Raw genomic sequence first — 25,965 nt, forward strand, 5'->3', positions numbered from 1 at the left:
AATAAAAACTGCTGTGCATTGAAGAAGGTATCATAGCAGGCCACAATGATAAAAGGTCATTAGATACTGTAGCTAATAATAATAAACTTCTCTTCTCTGAAAGGTCCCAAGAGAAGCTGCTTTTCAGGTTATTCTCTAACATTCCTTGAATCACAAGTGAAGCTTAAACTAAAACTATCTTCACTAAGACTTCACATCTCATCTACCACAAGCAAGACAAAACAGCTGTCTAGTGCAAAACTCTGGCTTTCAATCCTTCAAGTATTATTTAAAGAATAGGAATGTAATTTCCCCATATATAACAAATCGGCTTCATCATTGGGAGTTGTCTCTCTTTACATTCTAATATGAAAAAAATACTTAGAGCCGTCTTTTGAAAACTTACAGAAGAGGATGTTAATTATAGGTTATTCCATACCAGCTTTCCCATCTTTACTACATGATAAATGTTACTTCCAAATGCTTTTAAAGTTTTTCAGTTTTTTAAAAATAATTTGAGTAACTAATTTTTTTAAATAACCGTTTTTATATAGTAGTGGTTACTATTAGGGTAGTTACTAGACTGTAATAGTAACTCTGAATGATAACAATTAGTGTGTCAAAGCCTTGAAAAAGTAGAAAGTGAAGACTCCATTTAGAAATAATATGACATACAGCAAAAATTAATTTTCCAGACCAATATATTCAACTTGGTATCAATTTGACTCAGCAGATTCAAATAACATTTTTTTGAGAGTAACCAGTCAAACTACATTGGGAAGCCCATTTAAACAGTGAGCAAGTTTCTTAAAGTGAGCACTGTATAATAAACAATGACTGACACTGATTGATTAAAGCAATCTCTGTGACATTGCACACACAACAGGTGACTTTTGTAAGTTAACACAGAATGATTAGTTTTTAAAATATTAAATCATGAAATAGCATTTAGTTTTCATTTAGAACCCCAAGAACAGGTCCAAAAACACTGTGAAGAGATAATAGAGAATACAGATACTATTCATAGGGTTATTTTCAGATCCTTCACATACTTGTTTTTTAACAAGTGTCTGTATTGCAACAATTTGTAATTTTCAGCTTTTGATCATGTTAAGAAACACTTGGGATTCACAGGTAAGTAAATCTTTTCAATGGGCTAATAAATTAGCAAACTTCAAAGACAAGGAAAGATGACTTTCCTGAAATTTGGATAGCTTTGGCAACATTTTAACAGGCAGCTGATCCTGTTAGCACTTTCCCATCAGCAAGGGCAGGTTTCCCTCAATCTCACCACTCCTGCCTGCAAAGTCCACGTCCCACCTTCTGCCAGAATCAAAGCTCATCAGATCCTTCCAGAGGCCAAGAGGACTCTGCACTACCAACTTTTATTGCAGGATTAGGGTTTTTCTTTGCCAGGTTGATGGGTTAAACCAGCCGGTCGGCCCAACGAGTCCCAAAGCGTGCGGAGCGCGAGCAGTGGCCCTGCACAGCCACAAACAGGGGCAAGTGCCCTCCCGGGGCTCCGGGGCTGCCAAAAGTGCCCTCGCCTCTCTTCCAGCCCTGCCGCCCTTCAACGTTCGCGCAATACGGGTCTGCACGCGAAGGAAACAACCATGTTAAGTAAATTGGCATTGTAACAAGTTCACCTTTTCAGGGCAATAACAAAACTGAAATCACAGATGAAGCAGCTTTGTACTTTCCTGTGATCAGGTTGAATTTCTCCTACTAAACACAGGGAAGACGTCCAGGGCCAAGGAGACTCACTGGGGATGGGAACATGTTCATAAACTCGTATGAAACTGCAGGCAGGCTTGACTGCTTCTTCTTTACAACCATGTCCCAAGAGTGTTCCTACTCCTTCCATAAGTGAAGTTATTTTATTGTCTCCAGTTTAAACTGCAGTTCCTGGAATTTCCAAATGTCAGTCTTCTGATAGTTTTAATCTGTCTGTACTGCTCTCCTGTAAATCCTACCCACAAGGTTTCCTGCTCTTTAGATAAGGAAAGTGGGTGAATGAAGTCTTCCAACGAAAAAAATAAAGAGTTACTTCTCTGAAGGTGTGCTGTAATTCAGGCAAGAAGCTGAGCAGAGAAATAACTGAATTTTTCCTACCATTTTTATCCAGTATCGTGTACTAAACTGTTAACCTTAACTACAAATAAAAACAAAAAAGAAGTGTTATCATGGGGAGCGAACAATAAGGTAATATAAAATTGAAACGCTTTAGAGAAAGCAAACGAATCCCCAGTGAAATAGAAAATTAAAAACTACATGGAAGCTACGGGGTTCCCAAACCTCACCTCTGACAGCTAACCCTATACAACTTGCTTAAGAGCAACTGCAGCTCACACTAACTTAACGAGATGGCAATAATCATCAGAAGTATTTTCCCTTTCAAATTACTGTCACCCTCAATCCCTCCCAAATGTTTCTTACTGAAAAAGCAGCACTTATACTTCCAAATGATCTAATGGCCTTAGATGTACTTCGGGAAAAAAAAAAAAAACCTAGTTCTTTGTTTGGATGGGTATTTTAAAAAAAAGCAAGCAATCTTCCAAAATTGCAGAGGATTTCATTCAATTGCCACAGTGTACAGAAAAATGACCCTTTTGGTCAGAATAACTAAGGAGAAGGTGTATTGCTCAGTACGCTTCAAGGAAGGAAGGATTTCCTTTCTCCTTACAAAAATAATTAGGGGTTTAAGATTCTGTACCTCCAAATTGTTTGCACTGTTCTGCAGAGTAAGTTAAGTATTTTAATATCTTTATAACATCAGCAGAACTAAGTACTTCTCTATTCAAATGGACAAAAAAAAAATCACTTCAAATCCTGATTGACATCCTGTCTTGCAAATATCTGTGTTCTGCTCTAAATAGATGACAAGGACTTGCTATGATGTTTTTCTCAGAACTGTTATTTAACATTTTCCAACTCTGCAGAGGCATGAGAACATTAAAACTCTTTTGTTGGAAGTGGAGTGTTTGAAAGCTCATTGGCAGAGCAGTTACATCCACCTTTCAAGAACACATCATAATTCTCTCTCTGGTTTCCCCAAATAGAGGAGGGGGGAAGAATGCAGAAAGAAGGAGCAGCGCACACAATATGGTTTCACTTCCATCTGCCATCTGTTAACAGCTTCAGTTACTTGGATAAATATGTATTTATACTCATCAGGAAAGATTACAGTCTTGTCTACATGCAGTTACTCAGTACAGCTGTTCACAAACAAGTCCGAGGTGAGGGCATTCTTACAGAACGAGTAGTTAAGAGTGCACAGGAATTTGGTATTTTGAAATGAGAATATCCAAATAAAGAATTATTCAATAGCAGGTGCTTATGAATAACTAAATATAAACCAATCCACACCATTCATCACAAAAGGTTCTACTTATGTGCTCACCAGTATCTACACAATACAGAATCTGCCAGCACAGACTTGCCCTTCAGAAATTGGAGGGAGAAGCAATGACATTAACAAGTGTAGCTATGTGGACAGATACACATAGCCGTAACAGAACCTTTTTACTGTTATGTTTCATATTAATTTAGGATTAAACATATTGAAAAAAAAAATCACATCTCTATCAAAAGGTTCTTTTATCTTGACAAAAGTAATTGCTTCTTCGCTGTAGTTCAGCTACCTGTGCAGACACACTGTAAAACCTTCACAGCTCCGATAAGCTCAGTTTAGCCTCTTGAATAAGTGAAAATAACCTGAACTAAGATGACATGATAGTACGCTACTTCTAACTACACACTGCGAGTAATGATCTTTTCTTTCTGGTAGAAGTGATTTTAAGATGAAAGATGCCAACTGCAGCCTTGGGAGAATTTTTCAGGTTTTCTCCTGAAATTGCCGTTCAGCAAGAGCAACAACAAAACCCACAACACACTACTGAGGTAGGCTCATCGCGCAGAAGCAAGTCAATACACCCCCAACTCATTAAGTCATCTTCTCCTGAAAGCAGCCCAAAAAAGCCCTATCTGGACCAGGAGGCTAATGTTTTTTAACACATTTATGTTCAAAAGGCACACAGGCATACCGGACTATCTAGTGGTTTAAAGCACATAGCTGCGAAGTGTGAATTACGTTTGTCTCCAATGTTCATAATTGGGGAAGTTACATTAGTAGATTAATGTAACAAATATAATTGAACTTTTTAAAAAAAAAAATCTTGTTTTAGAAATAACCACTGAAGATACCAAAAAACCTTAAGCACCAGAGCTGCTAACTGACATTACATACGGCAGTATTAGCTTTGTTCCATGAACTCCAGTTCCATACAGCAGCTGAACATACAAAATATACTCATCATGTTATCTTCAAGTAAAATATCTCATCAGTTCTCATTGTTTACTGTATGAAAATGCTTGCTAAATTAACACCAGATCTATCAAAAATCTTCAGCATGCAGGTTGCTTTAGTATTATGAGTAATCCCTTTATTCTCCAGATGTGCATTGTGCTCACTACATCTGTATTTGAGTACTTTGATGGATTGAGATGGGCACAGCACGGATCGTGTCTCCGTCTCCACTGTGATGCTAAGCAAACTGGAACTGCTGGCTGCGTTCCAAATTTGAATGCGAGAGGCTGAACACGTTAGCAGAGCAGACTTGGGGGACTTCTTGAACTTGCAGTTCCACCGTATGACTGTAGTTGTCTGTCAGCGGTTACACTGTACCACATTCCGGCTGTGTTTTATTCCTGACTCGGGCTTACATACACCTGAGTTGTTAGGTTCGACTTCACTGGGAAAATGCTGACAGAACATTTTTAACAGACCCCATGCAAATCATCTTTAACTTTATAGTACGCTGCTCACTTAACAGACCTCATCCCCTTTTCTGTGTAACACTGACAACCTAGAGCTGCTGCAGTGACGCATGTAAATACTGAATCTGTATCAGCAAACACTCTTAACAGGCTGATTTCAGTGATGGATACATGCCTGCAAGACATGACAAAGATTAACGGTGCACAAAATAACTCAATCAGCTATCAAAGACCAGTTCTTAAAAAGCGTTTACATTTCACCTCAGGAAATGCGTGTCCTGGGATGCTGCAGCTAACAAGAAGAGACAGACCAATTCATGTTCAAACTGAGTTGTTGTTCCTTGTTTTCAGGACCACTGTTCTCCTTGGTGCGCACCAGCGGTAGCGTATTGGCTCAATATCAATCATTCTTAGAAAAGACAGCTTACAACCAGCACAATACCAACAGCTCATTTACAGGAGAGGAAAGAGGTCTGAAGGAACAAATCACTCCTTTGAGAAAAATAGTAAAGTTTTATTTGTAAAGTTAAAATACTGAATGCTGTAATATGGGTGATGAATTTGCAAATTAGGTAGGTAGATGATGATGAGGAAGACAAGGCAGAAGAAAGTTACCAGAAGTCTGAATCTTCCATACTTTGGCAGAAGAGGTGTCTCATGCTGCCTACGAAGCTACCACCAAGCACGGTGGAAGAGATAACACAGCAACTCACAACCAGGGGATGGAAGGGTGAGGGTATTTTTCATTGCAATTGGCTTGGGAAAGAAAATCTGAAAGAGAAACTAAACCACCATCTTTAAAGCTGCCTTTAATTATCGCTACCTGCCATGCCAATAATAGTAAGTAAACAGGAAATACTATTCCCACTGCTATGTGGGAACTTGCATTCAGTGGTAACCACTTGATACGTCTTCCCAATGCTAAGAAGATCAAAGCTTAAATAAATTAGCTAGCAAAAGAAACAACAAGTGAAAACACAGTAAAACCCACTAATAACCACATCTGGATTTAATAATAAAACCCGCAGATCCTAGCTTTATTTTAAATAGTGCGTGTGAAAATTCTCCCTAGAGAATGTCAGAATAATATAAATCCCTTCCTGAAGAATTTTACACCAGAACAGCATCTTCTAAACTACAGACTCATTCAGCACCCTTTCTTCAAGATTTATGTGAAAATATTGTACACAAAAAAATTCTACAAAACTTCCTGAATATTTAGTATATTTCTGCAGGCAACCTGTCTCAGTTTTGCAATCAAATGTTATTCCTATCCTCTACATAGCCAACTTCATTTTGTAGCTATATTAGAATAGAGATAAAACAGCTCCTACAGCTCTAAATTGTAAACTTTAATTATAGTATCGTCACTGTGGAACTAAAGGAGGAAATGCCTATAAAAAACTCAACATTAAATAACATAGGTAAAAATTACTTATCTTCTAGAATCGCAATATTTATACAAAACCAGAGAACTTAGAAAAGCATTTAAGATCTGCTATAAGGCTCCTTGGTACACCATGAAAATTTACTACATTTAAAATTATAGTAATTGAACTAATAAAAGTGAAGCAGTCAAATGAAGCCACATTTTAAGTTAGACACAAACTGTGTCATTTTCTTTAATGAACTAATCTGATTTTAAACTATATGAGATACACTAATGGAAAATCAGTAGTCCATCTTCTATGCTTGATAAGTTTTCTGGGATCATTTTTCAGATGTTCAGCTTTAGTTTGATCTTGCACTTTCAGAGAAGTGATAGGAAAAAAATTAATTTCAGCTTAGGGCTTTTACACAGAGAAGTTCCATTTGGTGTGACCTTTGGAGGCATGAAGTATCTGGCCCTATTCTTGCTCTGGAGTAAATCAACGCTACCAAACAATATTCAAATTATTAAACTTCTCAATTTATATGGATTGAAATTGACCTGGTTTTGCATTTTTATGAAAACGATACTTGATTTTTTGTTATGATTAAAAAAAACCAAAACCACAAATTCATGTTTTAGGCAAATAAACACACTAAACACATTGACTGCTCTTGAGGAACCAGATCCTACTCTCATGTGTCTGACACATATTCTCTGAAAGCAAATGTTTAATCACTAAGAATTTTTGCCTCACACTCTTCAGCAACCCTAGGCAACTCACCAGCCTCACATGCAAAGACTTCCTTTTGCTGTGTGGTTTGGTTAGGCTTTGTTTTGGGGGGCTTGCAATTTTTTACTTTGTAATTTTTTTTTTTTTTTTCCCTACTGATACAGCAAGAACCTGCTCAGGGAGGAAACCAAAGAGCACCAAGGAGAAGAGGCAGCATCTGCAAAGCGGCACAACTAACTTACTTTTCATGTTCTGTGCGCTTTGCCTCCATCCTGGCCCAGCCCGAAGCACTTTTTCCCTCAAACTTACCAGAAAAGATCGTTGTGAAAGTACAACGATTTGGAATGCATTAGCCAAATATTGCCTGTTAAATGAAGCTACCAAGGCGGTTTCTGCAGAGCTTGTGTCAGAGGCGTTCAGGAGCAGGGAAACTGCTCTGCAATCTCAGCCAGGCACAGCATGTGCAGAACTGGTTTTAACACTACAGTACACTTACTGTAGCAAAATTACTACAGATTTAAAAATGGACAAGCTAGTTTTCCCAATTTAATTAACAATCTAATGAAAAAGGAGAAGAAAATTACTTACCTTCATTATGATTTTACTTTTGAGTAAAATTAGAACCCTCTCTGTGGTTATTAAGAATATCTGTACCGGGATTGCACTGATGTTTTCAGATTCACAGAAAAAGAAACTAAGCTTATTGCTTGGATCCTGCCCCTCCTTTCCAAGAACAATCAAGACAGACATATGCTCAAAATAAAATGCACTCTAACTTTAGAAGCAGAAACATGAAGATGTCTGTATTTCAGCAGACTTCTCAATTATAGAATTGACCACAGAAGGTCCTGGAGTATGCACATTTTTCAGTACGGTCTTACAATACATAATACCCTTGACAAGATTAAAAAAAAGGGGAAGAAAAAAAGGTAAATTTCTGGAAAACGAAAACTCTACTGTTACAATTTTGAAAAAGAAAAAAAACAAAACAGCAAAGAACTCCTTTCTTAATTTGGGGGGCATTCTTGAACCAAATATATTGAACCTAAATGATGGTTCTGTAAAGCTGCAGCCAAAGACAGCATATGTGTCTGATTTAACTGTTTTGTTGTGACAAAATACCCACTTAACATATTTTTCTGTTTCAACACGCTATGCAGTATTTATCTAACATGTGTAAACAAATAATATATTAAAATGCATGCCATGTTCTATTTCACCAGGATTTCTGAATCAAGACAAACATAAAACTGAAACTACTCACATAGCTTTTTGAAAAATATTGGTTATACTACGTGTTATACTTTGGACAAATGAGTAATAAATCAACAGCCGAGCAATGTAATTCAGACTGAATTCAATGCTACTGAAACAAGTACAACTGATGTTACAGCTCTTTATGAAAAACCAGACAGCTGCTGCTAAGCTTTATTCGCTTTCATTGTTCAAATTTATATGGTGTTATGATGTTATAATTAAGTCCAGGACCAATGATGACGCTTTACTTTAAGGTTCATTTTTACCCTTAGAAAAATAAAAGCAAAAAACCTAGGCACATGCAAACACATGCTCATACACACACAAACCCTATCACAAGAACACCCACCGTCAGTTTTGGTGTTTGCCAGTTTTGGTTAAAATAGAAACGTGACAAGCAAGCAAATTCCAGCTTTGTTCTGATTTCTATGCTAAGTTGCACAAAAAACAACTCATGTCCTGTCAAGATCTATGACAAAAAATATCCTTTTGTAACCCGCAAATGCATTGCAAGATGCTTGTTACTTTAACCTGTATCAAAAAAAAAAAAAAAAAAAAAAAAATCACCACCACATTTTGGTAACTTATCACAGTTTTCAGTACATTACCAAAGAGTTTAATAATTCAGTTCATATAGGAGAGAAAATTGTTCAATGTGGTAGGCTCAGTCCTCTCATTCAGAGCAGTAGAAAACTGCACAACAGGTTGTTACCCCGTGTTTAAGGTTTACATTAAAAAACACTAGAAACATGGTAACAGGAACTTGTCATCTCCTTGGCTTACCATTACAGAAAAAGGGAAGCATTTGGGGTTTTTTGTTGGTGGTATTATTGTTCATTATTATTATTATTTATTATTGTTTTGTTTATTTGTAAGAAACATGATGTTCTTCGGGTTTGTACATTCTTCACAAGTACAAGGATAGCATAAGGGGCAGCACATACTCACTCTGCTAAACAAGACCACCACATACCACCCTGGAAGCGTGCTAGGGAGGACCTGGGCCGCCACAGAGGGAAGACCGACACCGATTTCCCCTAGACCCTTTCCAAGGGCAACAACTGGGAAAACTGGAAAAGGGGCAGTGGCAGGGGGACAACCAGCATCGCAGTCCTCTTGCCTGCAGCCACGGGTGCAGCAGGAGATGGAAGCAAAGGAGCACAGCGCTGCAGCCCTCCCTGCCCTTCTGAAGGCAAGGCTGAGATTAAGGGAGGACCTCGCTGCTCCTTGGCTTCCTTCTCCAGACGCGCAGCATGGTGGCTGCACTGTAACGAACCAGAATTAGAGAAATGCCGAAGTTCAATTCATCAAAGTTTGACATGGCAATTCAAGCACATCACTAGCTGACATTGATTTTTTTTTTTCTTTTAACCACAATATCTCTGAACAAGTGAACCAATTGGCAATGCAGACACACAAGGCTGCACTTGTATTTGATACAAAAGGTAACACAACTCAAAAGAAAAAAAGGGGAGGAGGAAGACAGAATTAATACAGGTTGCAACTGTTTCTTCATTTATTTTGTGAAGACTAGAAAGTTTACAGTGATCACCTAGGCATCGTAGCAAAGATGGGGATGAGAAGCAGGGGTTCACTCATGCGCGAGAGGGTCTAGACACGAGCATGTGTGCCTTTAAATTCACAAAAAGAAAGAAAAAAAAATCTGACTAAAGAAAGACTATCTGTCTCCATTCCTGCCTTAAAGTTCACAAGGTCAGTGGACTTCAGGGTTTGGGGGTAGGGGGTTTTTTGTTTGCTTTGGGCCTTGGTGGGGGTTTTTTTTGCACTTTCAGATGAAATCAAATTCTGAGGTTAACCAGTCAACCCCAAAATTTGAAGCTAATCAGGTCCAACCAAGTCAACTAATGATCAAACCTACCAAAGTTACAAGACATGAGCATAATGCATGCCCAAAGGGCAGCCACATAGACACTCTAGATAAAAAATACTTTACTGTTGGCATTTGGCAGCTGGAAGATACAGTATACTCACCTGTTCCTTTCTCCTTCTCTTCTACTGCTGGCACAGCAAACTAGAAATGCTCTAGCAAGCAGCTCCTTTAGGTATCTGCTGCTGAATCTGGCACAACTGATGTTTCTTCTCCCTTCCCCAAAGGCCAGTGACAGGATGATACCCGCAGAAACCAACACCTCCAGTGAGTTAACAAAATTTTTCTTGTTCTGTCTTACACCTCAAGACCACCACCACTTGAGTGCTACCACAAAATCCCTAATATTTGATTCCTCTTCCAGTACTTCAACAATGCACTGGGAAGGCTGGCATTACAGGATTATTGTTTTGGGTTTTTAAAAGGTTTATCACAAAATCATTCAAATTGAACAAATATGCTTTCCTTGCTTGTAAATAATTTCATTCCACAAACTTAAACCCTAAAACCAAAAAGGTTTCCAGCTACAGAACCTATTCCAGGAAATGAATAGTGCACAAAAAGGTGTCATGGACCACATGCAAAAGACTCCAGAAGACCCTGAGGCCACACACATACACCAATTAAAAAAAAAACAAACAAAAAACCCCCACCGCACTAGGATAAAACCCATCTTGGCTCACAGGATTGCACAGGGTTTCTTCTAGGTAGCCAAGGTACTGAAGCAATCCACCGCAACAAGGTTTATAACAAATCTTTAAACCTTCTGGGACTTGCACATAAAAACATTTAAAGAAAATAGTGAAGGAGCTCCACAGCTGACTAAGAAAGAGCTCCCAAAGAAGGAAATAATATGTCTGTAAAGATTACAGTGCAACAGTTCCTGGCTTTGAGCCCAGAGCACTATCTGCCTGACTGCGCCATTGCCCCGCATCCCACAGGGCAATTACTGGCTTGCAAACTTCCCATCACCACCTTAAAGCCAGGAATTTATTCTACTTCAGATGGTGTTTCAGAATATCCAGAATAACAATACAATTTACTTCGCTCTGGCAGGAGGGGGCAAGGAGGGTGGGGGTGTCTTTAAAATGCTTTGTAGTATCTGTCGGGCAAAGGGGAAAGTTCAACAGTACTGGTTTGTTTGTTTGCTTATTTATTTGTTTAAATACATGGACCTTGCATAATTGATCAGAATGGGATCCTAGCGCAAAGTAATTGATATGTTTCTTCCCCAGTCTTTGAAAAACCAACAGAGATGGTTGCTCTGAAGGAAAAAATATTCAAAATTCAATGTCATCTCAAACAAAGTCTAAACTAAAGAAAAAGAAAAGAAAAGAAATACATACAGGGTAGAGAGAATTATAAAGACGAGGCATTTATTTCCCTATGAGGAGGTCGTACCACCAGTCAACATGGGATTCCTGTTACATACCACTCTGCATGAAGAACACCTTTTGACTTTACTCCAAGCCTCAGGCTTCTTCATCATTTAGCATTAAAAAAAGAGAAAACATTCAAAAGAGAAAATACTCAAAAAACCCACCAAAACAACCAACACATTGTAGCATGGTGTGCACAGACTCAAACAAAACAAAATTCTTCTAGAGCATTTCATCTTGCCCTAAATAATGAAAGGCAGAAAAAGCCAAAAAGAAAGGTAAGTGGCTCTATAATTCTCAGAACTATTTTTTTCCCTCCCAACATGGCGGGAGGGGGACGACTGGGAGGAGCAGGGAAAATCCAGCCATCTAGAAGCATATAATGCTTCACAGCAAAAACTACCTAACAATACATCTCACCAGTGATTAATTGATGAGTTCAGACTTTTAAGTCAAACTCCCTGACTTTTCAACACCCATAAATTTGGAGGCTGATTGGTTTCCAATTTTTGAATTGCAGAGATTTTAGTGAACTTCTTAATAACGATTCAATACTGCACTATTATACTTTTTATTTTATTTACTTTCACTTAGGGGTAGTCTGGAGACCCCTAGCACAGCACAATTCATTACTCAATCTTTTCAGACCCTGTATAATGAAATAAAGTATTGCCAATTTCTGCTTTCCTTTAACCATCTACTTCAACTATATATCATTGATTTCTGCCATAACCCTCTCATTCGTTTCACTTTTCATGTGAATAAAAATGTATTTTAAGATAAGCCAAGTGGAAGAGTATATCATTGCCAGCTCCTTGATAGCACGATATTCACAATTTTTCTTACAAAGGGACAGGATCTTGCAGAAGCTGATAAAAAGATGACAAAATCTGAGCTTCTTACGTAACAAGTAATTATGCTTTCCAATTATACACAAAGATCCTCAAAAAGAAAAACCTTGACAAAAGGTACCAGCCAGAACTTCTTTATTTACACACCATTATTTAAGTCAATCTTTTATTTCTGAAAAATTGAATCAGGAACTCCAAGGTGGCTGATTAGCAATAGTATGTTTCCCACTTCACTGCCTGACAGTGCCTGCTGTATGATGGGAGGGGAATGCTACAGGCTTTTCATAATCAAGGTTAATATAAAATTTGCATACCACCTTGCTGATGAGTGGAATGTTTCCTGGAAGAGTACTGAGGTTAAAGTCACATGTATTTCATCAGAAATTGAGCACTGGCTAAAAATATTACATATTTTTCTCAAAGTAAGTTTCCTGTTTACAGGCAGCCAGTTTTCCACCTGAGACTTTCAGGTAAGTAAAAGTAATTTATAACATGGATATATACAGCACATTAACCTCCAAATTCTTTCACTGCCTTTGGAAATGCCAAGCATCTACTAAATTTTTGTCACCTTGCCCTAAGGATATCCATTATCTAGCAGGGAATAGTGAAAAAACGCCAAAATGCTCATCAGCTTCATTGAAACTACATTATTCAATGGAAAGAAGAGAACTGAATGAGTATTTGCTATGTATGGCCATACAGTTCCTTACAGTACTCCAGTGCTTCAAGTATGATATTTCTACCCTAGTTTTAAGAAGTTCAGATCACACATTTAGCAAAGGAAATCCAGAACAAAAGCAAGCTACTCACAGACTGCAATATAAAGGAAAGCAAAACAGTGGAAAAGACAGCTTTGAAAAATTTAAACAAAGATAAAAAGAAAAGGGACGTAGTAAACCTAGAAAAGCGTGTTATTTTCTGAAGAGCTACATTATTGCCAACATTTCCTTTTTAGAGACACAAACACTTCAGCTTCAAAATTCTGCAAAACCATTCTTTCTCCAGCACCGGACTAAGGATGGAGCAACATAGGAGATTGCTCAGACTCCACAGTTCCATAACTTGTAAAAACCAAGGGGGCCAAAGTCATTTCTTCTACGCCCCTGCTGGAATGGAGTTCTCAGCGTTTTGTGGAAGCAGAGCCGTCACTCCTTGCGATGGAGAAGTACAGTATGGGTCACTGACTTAGACAAGATTGACAGATTTCATCTGATTAACAATAATCTCTGCTATTTTTAATTGTAAAAATTCTTTCATACTTATTTATCATATTTATCCTTTTTAATGTAGCAGACCCAAAATCAAATCAGGTATCTCTACAACAGGCTGAGAAAATTAAATCCACCAAGCTAGGAAAGCTGTTACGACAATTTAAAAGTTTTTAAGAAAAAAAGAAAAAAAAGGGGGGAGCAGGGGGAAGACACAACACAGCATATGGGGGAGAGGACAACAGCATACACCACCAGTATTTACTTACTTTCCTACCACCATCATCCTCTTATCCCTTTGGAGCTTCCTATATGCTCACAAATGGACTAACTCTGGATGGAAAAAAAGGATGTTGTGGCTAGCTTGCAGAACGCAGACTACTGAAACGATGCCATGGACCTGAACTAACAGTCAAAACTGGCATTGTCATTTCCAGGAAAAAAGAGCTTCCATGAAATCTTCAATATTTATGGTGGCACTGAAAACCTGGAGAATGGCACCTGAGCCATGACTGGGCTTGTTTGGACAACATTCATTTTCACTCTGTGCACTATGATTTTCCAGTTTGAAGGCCGTTTGAGACTGTATTTGCAGAAGTCCTTTGAGAGCTCTAAGTGCTTTGTGATCTACAGAACTAAATTATTGAAATGTTGCTGGTAATCACTCTGTTGGAGCTTAATCTTTCTTTGTCCTCACCAAATTGATAAACATCTCAGAAGAAGCGAGACAAAAATGCGACAGATATGCTTGCACACTTTCATGTTTATCCTAACAGTTAAAAAACGACAGTGTTTTGCTTGTACTAACAAGAATTGGAGAAGCAGTAAGGAAGTTCATTATAACAAAAGCATTTCTCAGAGTAGCTCTCCCATAAACTGCGTGAGGAAAGAAGGCCTTTTGATTAAGTGCTGTCTAGCAAGTAACAGTCAGGAGAACGCTCAGGGGTTTACAAAGCCTTTCTGACAAGAAAGCAACATCATTCCTGTTCGGATAGATTTCTAAAGGGGTCCAGTTTTGCATCGTTAGTGATGGTGGTAAGTGGTGAGACAGTTAAAAGTGCTTTTAGCTGATGAAAACTATGGAGAAGGAAGAAGAAAGAAGGAAACAGGTGTATAAGCCATTTCACTGTGTATTAGTGAACTATGAACAAAACAGTTTATAGACAGACACCTTAAATTCTTAAAAGCCATGAAGTATTCTCAAAGGAGTTATTCCACAAAAGCAGTGCTAAACAATGATGCACCTTTATAAGGAGCATTTCAGTGACTCATACTACCTAACAAACACAAGCTGTTGCAAGTTTAAGTAAAAAAAGAAATATTAACTTAGTTTTCTTTAATTATAAAGCTAGCCAACCTTTTACTAACACATTTTACTAAACATTTTTTATGTCTCTGCTAGAATGAAATTTTAGTCACTCACCAAAACTTCTAATTCATACTTTATTTCTGAGAATCCTTAGAAACTGGGAGAATTTTAAAGGCTCAATTTCTAAATTCCAATTTTAAAAAGTCTAAACATATCTGTTACCCCAAGTTAGATTGAAACGAGATGACAAGGAGAAGGAGCCAAGAGAAATGGGTGTAGGGCTGATAATGGCAGATAAAATTAGTTTTCATTTCTACAGTTAGAATAAAAACTTTCACAGAATATGACCAGACTAGTTTAGGTTACCATAGAACATAAAAATTACATTTAGTCTGCCTAGGAGTATGAGTCGCTTGGGTGGGGGTGGGGGTGGAGAGGACAAGGACTTTGCCCTTTGTGTAAAACTTAACAATGGCTTAGCAGTTCAGGCCAAAGATCTACCTACACCAACACCTTTTCTTTAATACTGGTCATAAGGAAAGGTAAGAACAGCGGAAGAATACACGTCACTTCTCCGTGCTCCCCCAAAACATCCAAGTGTAACCACCACTCCTATCAAGCAGGTATCCTAGCCAGCCTCTTTGTTAAACTACAGAACCCCATTACTGTATAATGAAGTTTTAAAGAACCACAAAGAAACCAAGTAATTAATTTTTCAGAAGTTTGAGATATGTGGTTCCAAGTCAAGAGTTTCTTTACCAGATTCTGATCAAAGGTTACAAAAACCAGAGAGATGTAATATAAAATCCAAAACCGTAAAGTCCACGGTTCACGTTGCAAAGCAGACATCACACGTGATCGAGCAAGGATGTGACCTAGTGGGAGCAAAATTCATTTGCTGGGGGGCAGACACACACACACAAAAAAAGGAAACAAGGGACTTTTGGAAGACAGTGTGAAAAAAGCAAAAAACTACACACAAAAAATATTCTAAAAGGATAGCATAGTCGGCAAGGGAGAAGTGGAAAAATGCCTGTGACAGAAGCAGAAAGGAAGAGACAGCCCTCAGCAGTTGGATAAATCCTAGTGTGCAAAGCAGGAGAGAATTTGGGGAAATGAACAGAAGCATTAGACAAAACAATGCATCCAGACAGGAATAAACATCTTAGCTAAAATAAATTAATGAGTTAAAGTAGTAACCAACACAGACAATAGACACACAACTCCCAGACAGCTACAAAGTTTAAACAACAAAAATCACAGAATATTTTTCCTTTGAAGCAAATTTTAGGCAGGTCAAAGGTGGCATATTTCCAACAGAGTGATAAAAGAAGATTCCAGAACTAACAAGGACCAAAATCAAATCACATCCTCCATCCCGAGGGATTCTCTAACCAAACCCTTTTCCTTGACAGTTCATCCACATGTTAAACAAACAGAATAAAAGATGCAGATGCCTTGCTAGCAGGAGAGAGAAGACAGACTGCATCATTACAGGACTGCCAAAACCTCCCAAGTGCAAAATATGACATCTGAGGAATTACAGGCCCCATGCTTGGAAAAACCCACAGGAATGGTCCTAACGTGTAATTAACATTAGCATTTCATGTAATATATATACACTGTAGTCACTAGAAGCTTAAACCAGTGCAAAAAGTCTCCATGGACTAACAGAGTATAAAGGCATTACTTTGGTTCTTAGGCTCAAAGCTCTTCAACCCAAATAGGCTCAAGGTTAAACTGTATTCTGGGGGAGGTATGACCATGAGTTTGTCCTGTTCATGAACTCTTCTACAGGCTTTCACTGTTATCTGCCATCAGAGACAGGATACGAAGCTAAACAAAAATTCAGCTTCATTCAGTAAAGCTATTGCAACAAAGCATAATGTATTTTGTCATAAAAAAATAAGTAGAAAAATAAACCAACCAACCAAACCACTCAACAGAATATAGTTAAATAAAGGCAAGTAAGTGGACTATTTAATATATATATATATATGTCTTGTAAGTAAAAAGAAATGTTAACACCATCCAAAAATACATAAGCTGTATCTATACTCTTGACCAGTGACACTGTGCTAGTTTTGAACAGGAAGCAATAAAGCTTCAACCAGCACAGCAGAGCACAGAAATGCTGTTTAGGAGCTAATTAGCCGAGGTGCATCACGTCTTAGTACTATTACTAATAGTCTTAGTACTGCTAACACAGTCATCCTGCTAATTTCAAGTCACCATACAAGACTTCCTTAAAACGTAACTTGTGCTATTCAGCCCCTGTTAATCTCTGCTCTCTTCCCTCAGGCAAAAGTGAAGGAAATGGCAATGAAGTTGACCTGATTAACAAAGTACATGCAAACAGTTGTGCTCCACAGCGGTCCTTAGCATTGACCTTGCTTATACAGGCAGAGATCCAATTCCCGGTTTAGTAAAGAACTGCTTCCATAACGTTATGAACAGATACGTATTTCCCTCCAGTGCTAGCTAAACTCATCGACCAACAGGTATATCAAAGTGCCAAAATCACGAGCTAAAGATCTACAGCAATGAACTCCTATGAGAAAAATGAAAAAAGACTTCCATCTGAAAGAATAACTCAAACGCAGAACTAACACAAAAAAAAAAAAAGGGAACAACGAAGAGCTATGTTGACTTTGAGACCTCAAAGGACCACTTAAAACCAGAAAAATACCAACCCTGTTTGTGCAAACAAGCAGGCGTGCACGGACAGCATGCAGACTTCCCCTCCTGTTCATAAAAGCAATTGTGCAAGTCGTCCACAAATCACAGCAGGCTGCATTAACAGTTCTCCAGTCCTACTCCAGATTTATTTTTAATTTAAAAATAAACTGTGTTACACATGATTTCAATATTCTGCTGGATGACCAAGCAAGGGAAAGAATGAATTTAAGCACAGTCTATAGAGAGATAATGTGAAGGCTATAACATAAGTGAAAAATGGCCATGTTGCCAAGATAAGGCCCCAGCCACCAATCTCACTGTCAAGCCTGCCCATCCGTCAGCAGAAACCTGATTTACTGCATATAATACTGCTATACTTGATTACTACTATACTGCTATAAAAGGCTCCTGGTTTTTTTAAGCACACTAAAAGCTACTTTCTAGCAACATAAAAGGGTTAATAAAACACCTCCTCAGAAGCTAAGCTTTATGAAAACAGGTTTCAGAACTTTAAATCAAATTTCACCCAGTTTCAATGTCATTGATAGATTAAATTTCTTTATAAATAAAAATATTAAAAACAGGAAAACAAAAACTGAAGAAAAACCTAAAATAATAGTAAATTGTACCAGTTTCAAACTATAAGTAAGGCTGCTTGCTTTGATGTTTGTTTTTTTACAGAGATTATTTTGATGGTCAGCAATTGCAAAGAACTTTAAACAAGGCACTTTAAGAAACATTCCTACAATACAACTATTCAAGAAAAATGTCATTAATAAAGAGGTTACTTTGTGTTATTTGATAACTAGTCTGGACATCCAAACTGTTTACAAGAGCGCTAATGACCTGAAGTGTCCTTAGAAGAGGTGCCTGTAAGCCCTGCATACAATGACATAACACCTCATGGTGTAACAACGCAGATGAGGGCACCTAATCCAACTCTTCCCCCTCCTTACACACCAGGACAAAAATGCCTGTGTATGAGATTCATCCTTCACATCAAATGCCTACTGAGCGAAACAGCTGCAGGTACTTTCACAGGTTAATCAAACAAATCAAATAACAGCATCTAGTAATAACAAGACGATTTTTCACCTACACTGCAGGTGGTTTTGTCCCATAGCGAGCAAACAGGAAAAAAAACACGTCCTGAGCAGCTGCTCATTAGGTGAGCACCATTCTGCCTGCACAGCAAATGAAGCAAATGCCATGTGGAAAAAAAACACAGTTTACAGTCATGTAATTAGACACGGTAACACAGGCATATCCAAAAGAGGAGGGAAGACAGGTACAAATTACAGTTGCACAGGCAATTTATTTCTGGGAGTTTATAATTTTTGATGCTCCTGGACTTTAACCCTACCATTTCTTTTAATGAGGCTTGTTTCCAGCTTACTTTTTTCCTATTATACAATAATAGATAACTTTGAAGGATCACCTCCTATAAAAAAATACTCATCCCCAAATAATTATTTATTCTGAATGCAACACTTTATTTAAGGACACTGGGGAAATACTCTTATCAGAACAGACCAAAATGAATGCAAACTCTATAGGACCTCACCATAATCATTATAAAGAGGTAAGAATTTATTGCAAGCTTACCTGATACTCGTTGGGCCAGAAAGTGCTGACAGCCAACTCCGCTCGAAGCCAGTCTTTGCCAGTGGAGCCGGTGACGTTCCAGATGGGATTAGCCAGCGGCCCTTTGTTCACCCTAACCAGGATGTTCAAAGTGCCCGGGTTTGCTCTGTTCTTGCTGTACAGAAGGTAGCTGAAATCGATGCAGTGAGTATCATTTTCTTTCATTGTTGGAAGCTGGAGTCGAGTCTTTTCTCCAGGGTCATGGTCTGAGGAAATCACTATCATATATGATCCTAAAGAAGTGGGGAGTGGGAAAGGAAAAAAAACCGAAACAACAGTAAGGAAAAAGTGAAATGCCAAGAAACTGATTGTTCACTGTGAAAAGGATGGAATGCATACATCTTCATATCCCCAAATCTCAATGTTCAAGTAGGGAGAAAATCCAGCAATGCCTAGAAACACCACTGAGACAGTATCTACAGAAGATATCACATATCTCAGAGGATCTATCTAGATGCTTCCACGTGCAAACTTTTCTCTCTCCTGTTTTAGGATCAGATAATTAGAAAAAGGATCACAGAGGGACTGATTAAAAATAATGAGAGGAGCAAAGGACCATCATTATTCTGAGGTCACCGAGGCCAAAATTCTCTCAACTTGCTCCACAGGTTTCCTGAAAATGAAAAATATGGAATAATAAGGTCCACATCCCTCAGTGCAGCTTTATCACACCTTTCTCTACCCAGAAAGAGAGGCAGACTTGTATTTTAGACACATTAGCAATAGAACACATTTGTCCTGAAAAGTTGGGTATGCTTCTCCACTTACTGGGGGATTTGAGGGGATAACAGAAGTTTCTATAGCTGGCAGGGACCCCATCTTGTAAATTTATTTTACAAGTATACGGAAGACAGAACAAGCTGAGCCTGCCTAGCTACAATGGCAAAAAGCAGAGATCAGATGTTTAAACAGGTTATACAGAGCATAATACTGAAAAAGTTTGCCCTGGTGTTCTGCAGAATGGACGGTAAAGACGGAGCTACCATTTATGGCATCCCTAAAGCAGTCCCATTTCTTCAAGAGTGACAACTTCATACCAGGCACTACCTAGTGAATGAATCCCATGGACAGCTTCCCCACCTCAGCTTCCAAGACACAGGCTGCCAGGCAAAACTTGATTGTACAGTGAGAAAATCCAACTCTCTACACAAACTGAATCCTTGCCCCAGGAAAGTTTCCTAACCTGAACTTACCTACCCTCCCGCTTAATGATTCCAGAAGCTTCATGCTGACAGATTTTCCTTCCATCTCCGGTCCTAAAAAGTACCATAATAAAAAGCCCTTCCTCCTAAAGAGGGCTCAGATGAAGTCCAACAAAAATATAGTTCAAAAATTAATCTAAATTTTAAAAAATGATAGATTTGTGAGTGCCTGTCCAAATGAGTAGCCTCACAGAAGTCCTGAGAGTATGAACATGAATTAGAATTTATTGTTGGAAAAATCTCTGAAGTATAAGTTATCACTATTCTGTACGTCCAGTTTTGCCCTTTAATTTTTAGGCAACAAGGAACTATTATGTTCCAGTATGTCCTAAAGAGTTGTATTAACAATTCTGAAAATTGTTGACAAGCTGTTGCTAAGGAGAAGATAAAAATTTATGTATATAAAGTCATCTGTGTGACATGCTAATTTACTGTCCTGTAAAGCAATCCTGTGCTTAAAAAATTGTAACAAAACATAAGGTAATAATATAGAATGAAAGCAGCTCTTTAAGTGAAGCACAGTGCTGGGATCTTGATTTTTAATACTAATCTTCAAAAAATAAAGCTTTAAAGAAATTTCTACTATAACACAAGCATCCCGTTAATATTTCGAATTATATGCAGAATCCATTATTGGAAGGAGCAGAATATAAGAACTTACTTTGGCAGAATTTTTGAAATGTCATTTCCTTCAACTTATTTCAAGATAAAAACCATTGAGAGGAAATGAAAAATCACAATCAAGTTATAAGAAATAAACTAGAAGTATTCAAGATCTTGTTCCTATACTAAACTAATCTACTATAGTCTTTGGAAGCTCCAACGTACATTTTTCTCCATATCAACACATTGCATAATGCTCTACTTTTTCAACCTCATTTTTCATCATTTAAAAATACTTAGCAGTAAATTTGCATATATCTATCTACATGTGTTAGTCCTGCAGCATTTTGTGAAATGCTCCAGACAGCATTCATAAACCATTTGTCACAAAGCCAGAGCATCTGTTCAGCATCTTGCAAACTACTTCCCCTCGACCCCTTTTTTCAAACTGCAGAGGCTATAACCCATGAATGTACACAGCCTCACTTCTGCCTCAGTTGTCTACCTACTCCAAGAAAATCAGAAGCCAATGCCAAAGCAAACTATACATCAAATTTGTATCTTTGAAAAACACAGAAAACATTTTCTTACACCTTTTACAAGAAAGTAATTCTTTATTTGTAAAGAAACACTATGTACTAAAATAGGATTGAAGGAGTTGGGTTTTTTCCCCATTTATATATGCTTTTAATATCTTAGGTCAAAACTTAAAAACCTTATGCAAATCTTTACCTCTAAATACTCTTTCTACAGCTGTTTTTTTAAAACAAGCATTTCCTTTAACATTGAAAACTGTATTTTGTAGTACTACTTACGTGGCACAAGTTGCTCTGCAATCCACTAAAACAAAGGAGGCCACATAAACATGAATAATATAAAGTATAGAAAGAACAGCGTTCAAAACAAAAGTTTCATAATTAGATGTCCAGCTAAGTTTGAGGTAGCGTAGTGTTGATGAGAACAAGCTATAGTTTTCAAATTTGAAAGGCATTGGCTAACACTGCACACTACTTTTATAAAGCAACGCCCACTGGAAGAAGGATCACAGTGGTGAGACACGACCCTGTGAAAATATGTGCTCACAGAATTAGCACCAAATGCCCCTTCACACACCAAACAAATGTATTTCATAAATGTTATTAGACATGAATTAAAAGGATTAAATAAAAACAGTGCCAAAAGATTCTCCTTCAATTTTTAATTTAAGTAGATATAGCAAATGGGAACCCTGCGGATATGAGATAGTAATTTATAGTGCTATCCACATAAGTCTCAAAATATATCTGAGCGTTAAAAACAAGACTTTCAAAGGCAACGTACTGTCCAGTGTACACTTAGGTATTAGTGTACAGAGATGGCAGGTGGTCAGGCAAACGCCTGACCTGTTCTCATGTACAGCTACTGCAGCACTCAGCTGACCACGTAAATGGGCAGATAGCAATTATATTTAGGTACAAATGATGAAACATAGGCATAACTGCATACAAAAAAAAAAGTCAGAGACACGTGAAACAAATCTATAATACTGTATTATTACCAAGTCATAAGTTTTCAATTAATAGATGTATTTAATAAAGGGATGACAAAACAGCCAAGTGGCCGCTTTGCAGAGCTAACCAACTCCTTGGATTATTATTGGTGGCAACATCGGCACAGTACAAAAGCAAGAGATAGTAGGCAAGCCTCAGCAAATCAATTCAAGCAACGGGGAACGATTAGCCTGACATTTAACGTTAAAACAGAGAAATAACAAGAGGACAGAGGATCACAAGCTAGACGGTAAGATATTTTTGGACTTGGCAGAAATGCGAAGTATAAGTGAGGGAAATGCTCACAAGCTTATTAATCCCTAAGATTAACAATCTATTTGATATTTTCTATGAGAATTTAGAACAACTGTTAGGGCTGACTATTCACAACAGTGCTCCAGGCTGGAGCAAAGGAATAGGGTGAGGAGGAAGGAGCAGGAAAAACCAAATGCTATGGACAGACTGCAGCCCTCAGTCCCCATCCCCCTGCCCTGGTGGTGGGGAATTAAGTTAATTTTATCACCAAGTCAAGTTTTGCCCATGACGGTTGGTAATTGTGATTTCCCAAAGAAGTGATCTCCCTGTCACTGTCTCAACCCGAGAGCTTTTTTATCTTATTTTCTCTCGTCATGCTGTTGAGGGAGTGAAAGAGCTGTTGGATGGGGGTCAACCCACTACAGTTGCCAGAAAGGTAAATAGTAGCAGTTAGATAGTTTTACCTAAACACAGTTAGATACTGCAGATATTTGCTGCTTTATTAAATCCCAGTGGAGCCAGGCTGCATGACTCTTGCCATCGTTATTGGCCTAACAGATCAAGCACAAGCAGATCTAAAACACTATGTACACCTATTTTCCTTGCAGACAAAACAGAAAAAACCACCACTGGCCTGTGCTCTGTTTCCACTAACATTTTTCAATAAAGAAGTTGCAAGTGTGTTGCCTCATTAAAAACCAAAATGATTAAAAAACCAAAAAAATCCTTATTTTGAGCAATGAAGAAAGAGAAACTTAACGTGAAAGAGCAAAGGTTCATTTTTGTCTTCTTATAAGACAGAAAATAAATTTCCATCTTTGGATGATTCTGTAAGAATTTAGAGGTGAAAAGTATCCAAAGTCATCATTTACACCTGGACAAAGAGTCATTGCTCTTAACTGCTCCTCGCATGGTCCATTTTTCACCATGCCCAAGTGCAAAGTCTTTAGTTACTCTGGCAGTGGGGCCAAGTAACATTTTTCTTGAAACATGTAGTTTGACATTGATGTTGCTTCATCCTCCTTTCTACAATTCTCAGAAGAGTCTTCTGCATCCTTGCAAGTTTACAACCTTTAAAACTCATAAGGAATGTTTGCTTTCTCCTAACCACACTTAAGACTTATTTTTACTATTTATACATAGTTTATATTTCTCCAAATCAAACTCTACCCTCCCAATTTTTGCTTTTCTTCTCTGAAGTCCCTTTCTATGTATGTGCCAGTTAATAGCACCTAATATTATTCCTGATCTAAAAGGTCAATCCAATTCTCTCCTGCACAGAATAGATGCACATACATCAGAGTATGAAAAAGCTCCTAAGCCTTTACCCAGTTGATGCCAAGAATTCAACTTTAGAATCTGACTTTCCAGAAGATTTTGATGCCTATTCAGCACTTACTCATGAACTCGCTAAAAGCCATCTACACAGGTATGGAATAAGAGACATTAGACTTTTCCTTAGCCATATTATTAAATACATCTGCATATTCCTCATAGCTTTCACTACGTTTTGTTTATTTTGATAAGCGTTGATGTCCTAGCTCAGTGGCAAGGACAGATCATTTCAGAATAAATTAATTCCTTAACTAATTACCTGTGAAAAGCCTTAGCTTTTGTCCCCTACTGCAAACCAAGTTTTCTTATCACCTAGCAGTTAACTGCGGGTAGGAAATCATGGTAAGATTTAAAAAAAATATATCCTTAACTGAAATATGCCTGCTGTAATGTACCCATGTGGCAGATCAGTTTCCCGATCAAATTATTTTCTCTCACTTCCTTGCTCCCTGAAAAACGGGATTCTATTTGAAGTGTGAAAGTTGTAATTTTCAGCAGGCTGGCCTTCCACTCCTGCAAATCCTCTTTCCTTCAAACAAGTACTAACTATCAAACCATCTCAATTTCGAGGGCACACTGTGGTAACTTCTCTGCCTGCTACTGTGCTCCTTCAGTTACTAAGACAAGAGAATATGTCACCTTTGGGTGAAAAAAAAATAATTTGTCAAGTTCTGAATTTCGTATGCAACTAGATTTAAGGGTACAGGAGCGGATTCAACTTTGCAGTTTGCTGATGGGGAAAAAACACTGATATACTTCCCATTGTAATAGGGAGTAAGGTGAAGATGCTTATATATCCACAGAAAAAGATCTGGTAAAAACAAGTCTTCCCCACAAAGCTAAAAGAAGGGGTTGTCTTTACTTCATGGCAATGTCAATGACATGAGGTGAAGAGTCAAGGTACTTCAGTGCATTATCCTACAGCTCAGGAGTATGTGACCTTTTTATTTCATTTTTTAGTAACTACTGTATAACATTAGAGTCCCCAGTTAGGTTTCAGGCAACCTTCATGAAAGACAGCGGGCAATGAACCGACACCGAAATACCGCAATAGGCTTGCAACTGGAAGTAGACTGCAAACAGAAGTTCAGAAACATCTATAGTAATTCAGAGAAAACTTACATTTCCCACACACTAGTATTTATGCTTATTTTGTTATTCAGAGTAATATCCCTGTGATCACCTCACAGATGGCCCTTTGCATGTATTTCTGTAATTTGCAAGAAGGGAAAAAGTAAAGGCTAATGATAAAACCCCAAAAGCTGTTAACTTTTTCTTCTTGCAGGAAGGATATTCTTTTCAAAAGAGAAATAAACAAAGCCAATGTATAAATTAAATATTTTCCTTCCATTACTCAATACATCATGAATATATGCCACTCTAGGACAGAGAAAAAAAACTATATTAAAGAAATTAAGAGAAAAACTAGAGACAATATTAAGCGTTCTAATTTTAATGCCCTGCCCCATCAGTTCAGTTTCATGTCTTAAGGAATGTATCTAGAAATAAGTGTGACAACATTATAATCCCACTTAAAATACATTACTTGATACACACAAAATAGGCAATATCATTATATACCGATTTGCCTGTCAGTCAGCTGCTTTCCTTAAAAAAATTCAAAACTAATGTTACGGCTGTAAACAACACAAGAGTTCTCCAAAATTTCCTTAAATGGTTATGATTCAGAGGTACCTTTCCACACACTTCACTTGCTTGCAGTATTACGCCCTACACAAGACTTAATTTGTTGAAGGCATGATTCAATTTCTTTCCAGATCATCAAAAATGAAAGGAAAAAAAAAAAAATCAGGATCACCAATTTCAACTTCACTGCACAGCTCACCGCCAATGCACCACAACTCAAATGCAAGCCAAGCCAAGCCTCTGAGTTTACTACAGAGGTTAAAAACAACAACAAAAACACACACCAGGAAGACAGGGGAAAATTTTCTAGAGAATGCAA

At 37.8% G+C, this 25,965-nt stretch overlaps 1 protein-coding gene across 2 annotated transcripts in view; it reads right to left on the reverse strand.

The window, feature by feature from the left end:
- The window catches only part of PTPRK (protein tyrosine phosphatase receptor type K), a gene marked incomplete at its 3' end in the record, with an annotated part of 414,479 nt that overhangs the window by 256,385 nt on the left and 132,129 nt on the right, over nt 1-25,965 (reverse strand). For both annotated transcript variants that reach the window (XM_081997619.1, XM_081997618.1), the window contains exon 3: nt 19,037-19,308. In XM_081997619.1, the coding sequence (XP_081853745.1) occupies nt 19,037-19,308 (272 nt within the window). The remainder of the gene's footprint in view (nt 1-19,036; nt 19,309-25,965) is intronic.

The sequence above is a fragment of the Phaethon aethereus genome (genome assembly GCF_964289735.1).
Source record: "Phaethon aethereus genome assembly, chromosome: 3".
NCBI lineage: Eukaryota > Metazoa > Chordata > Aves > Phaethontiformes > Phaethontidae > Phaethon > Phaethon aethereus.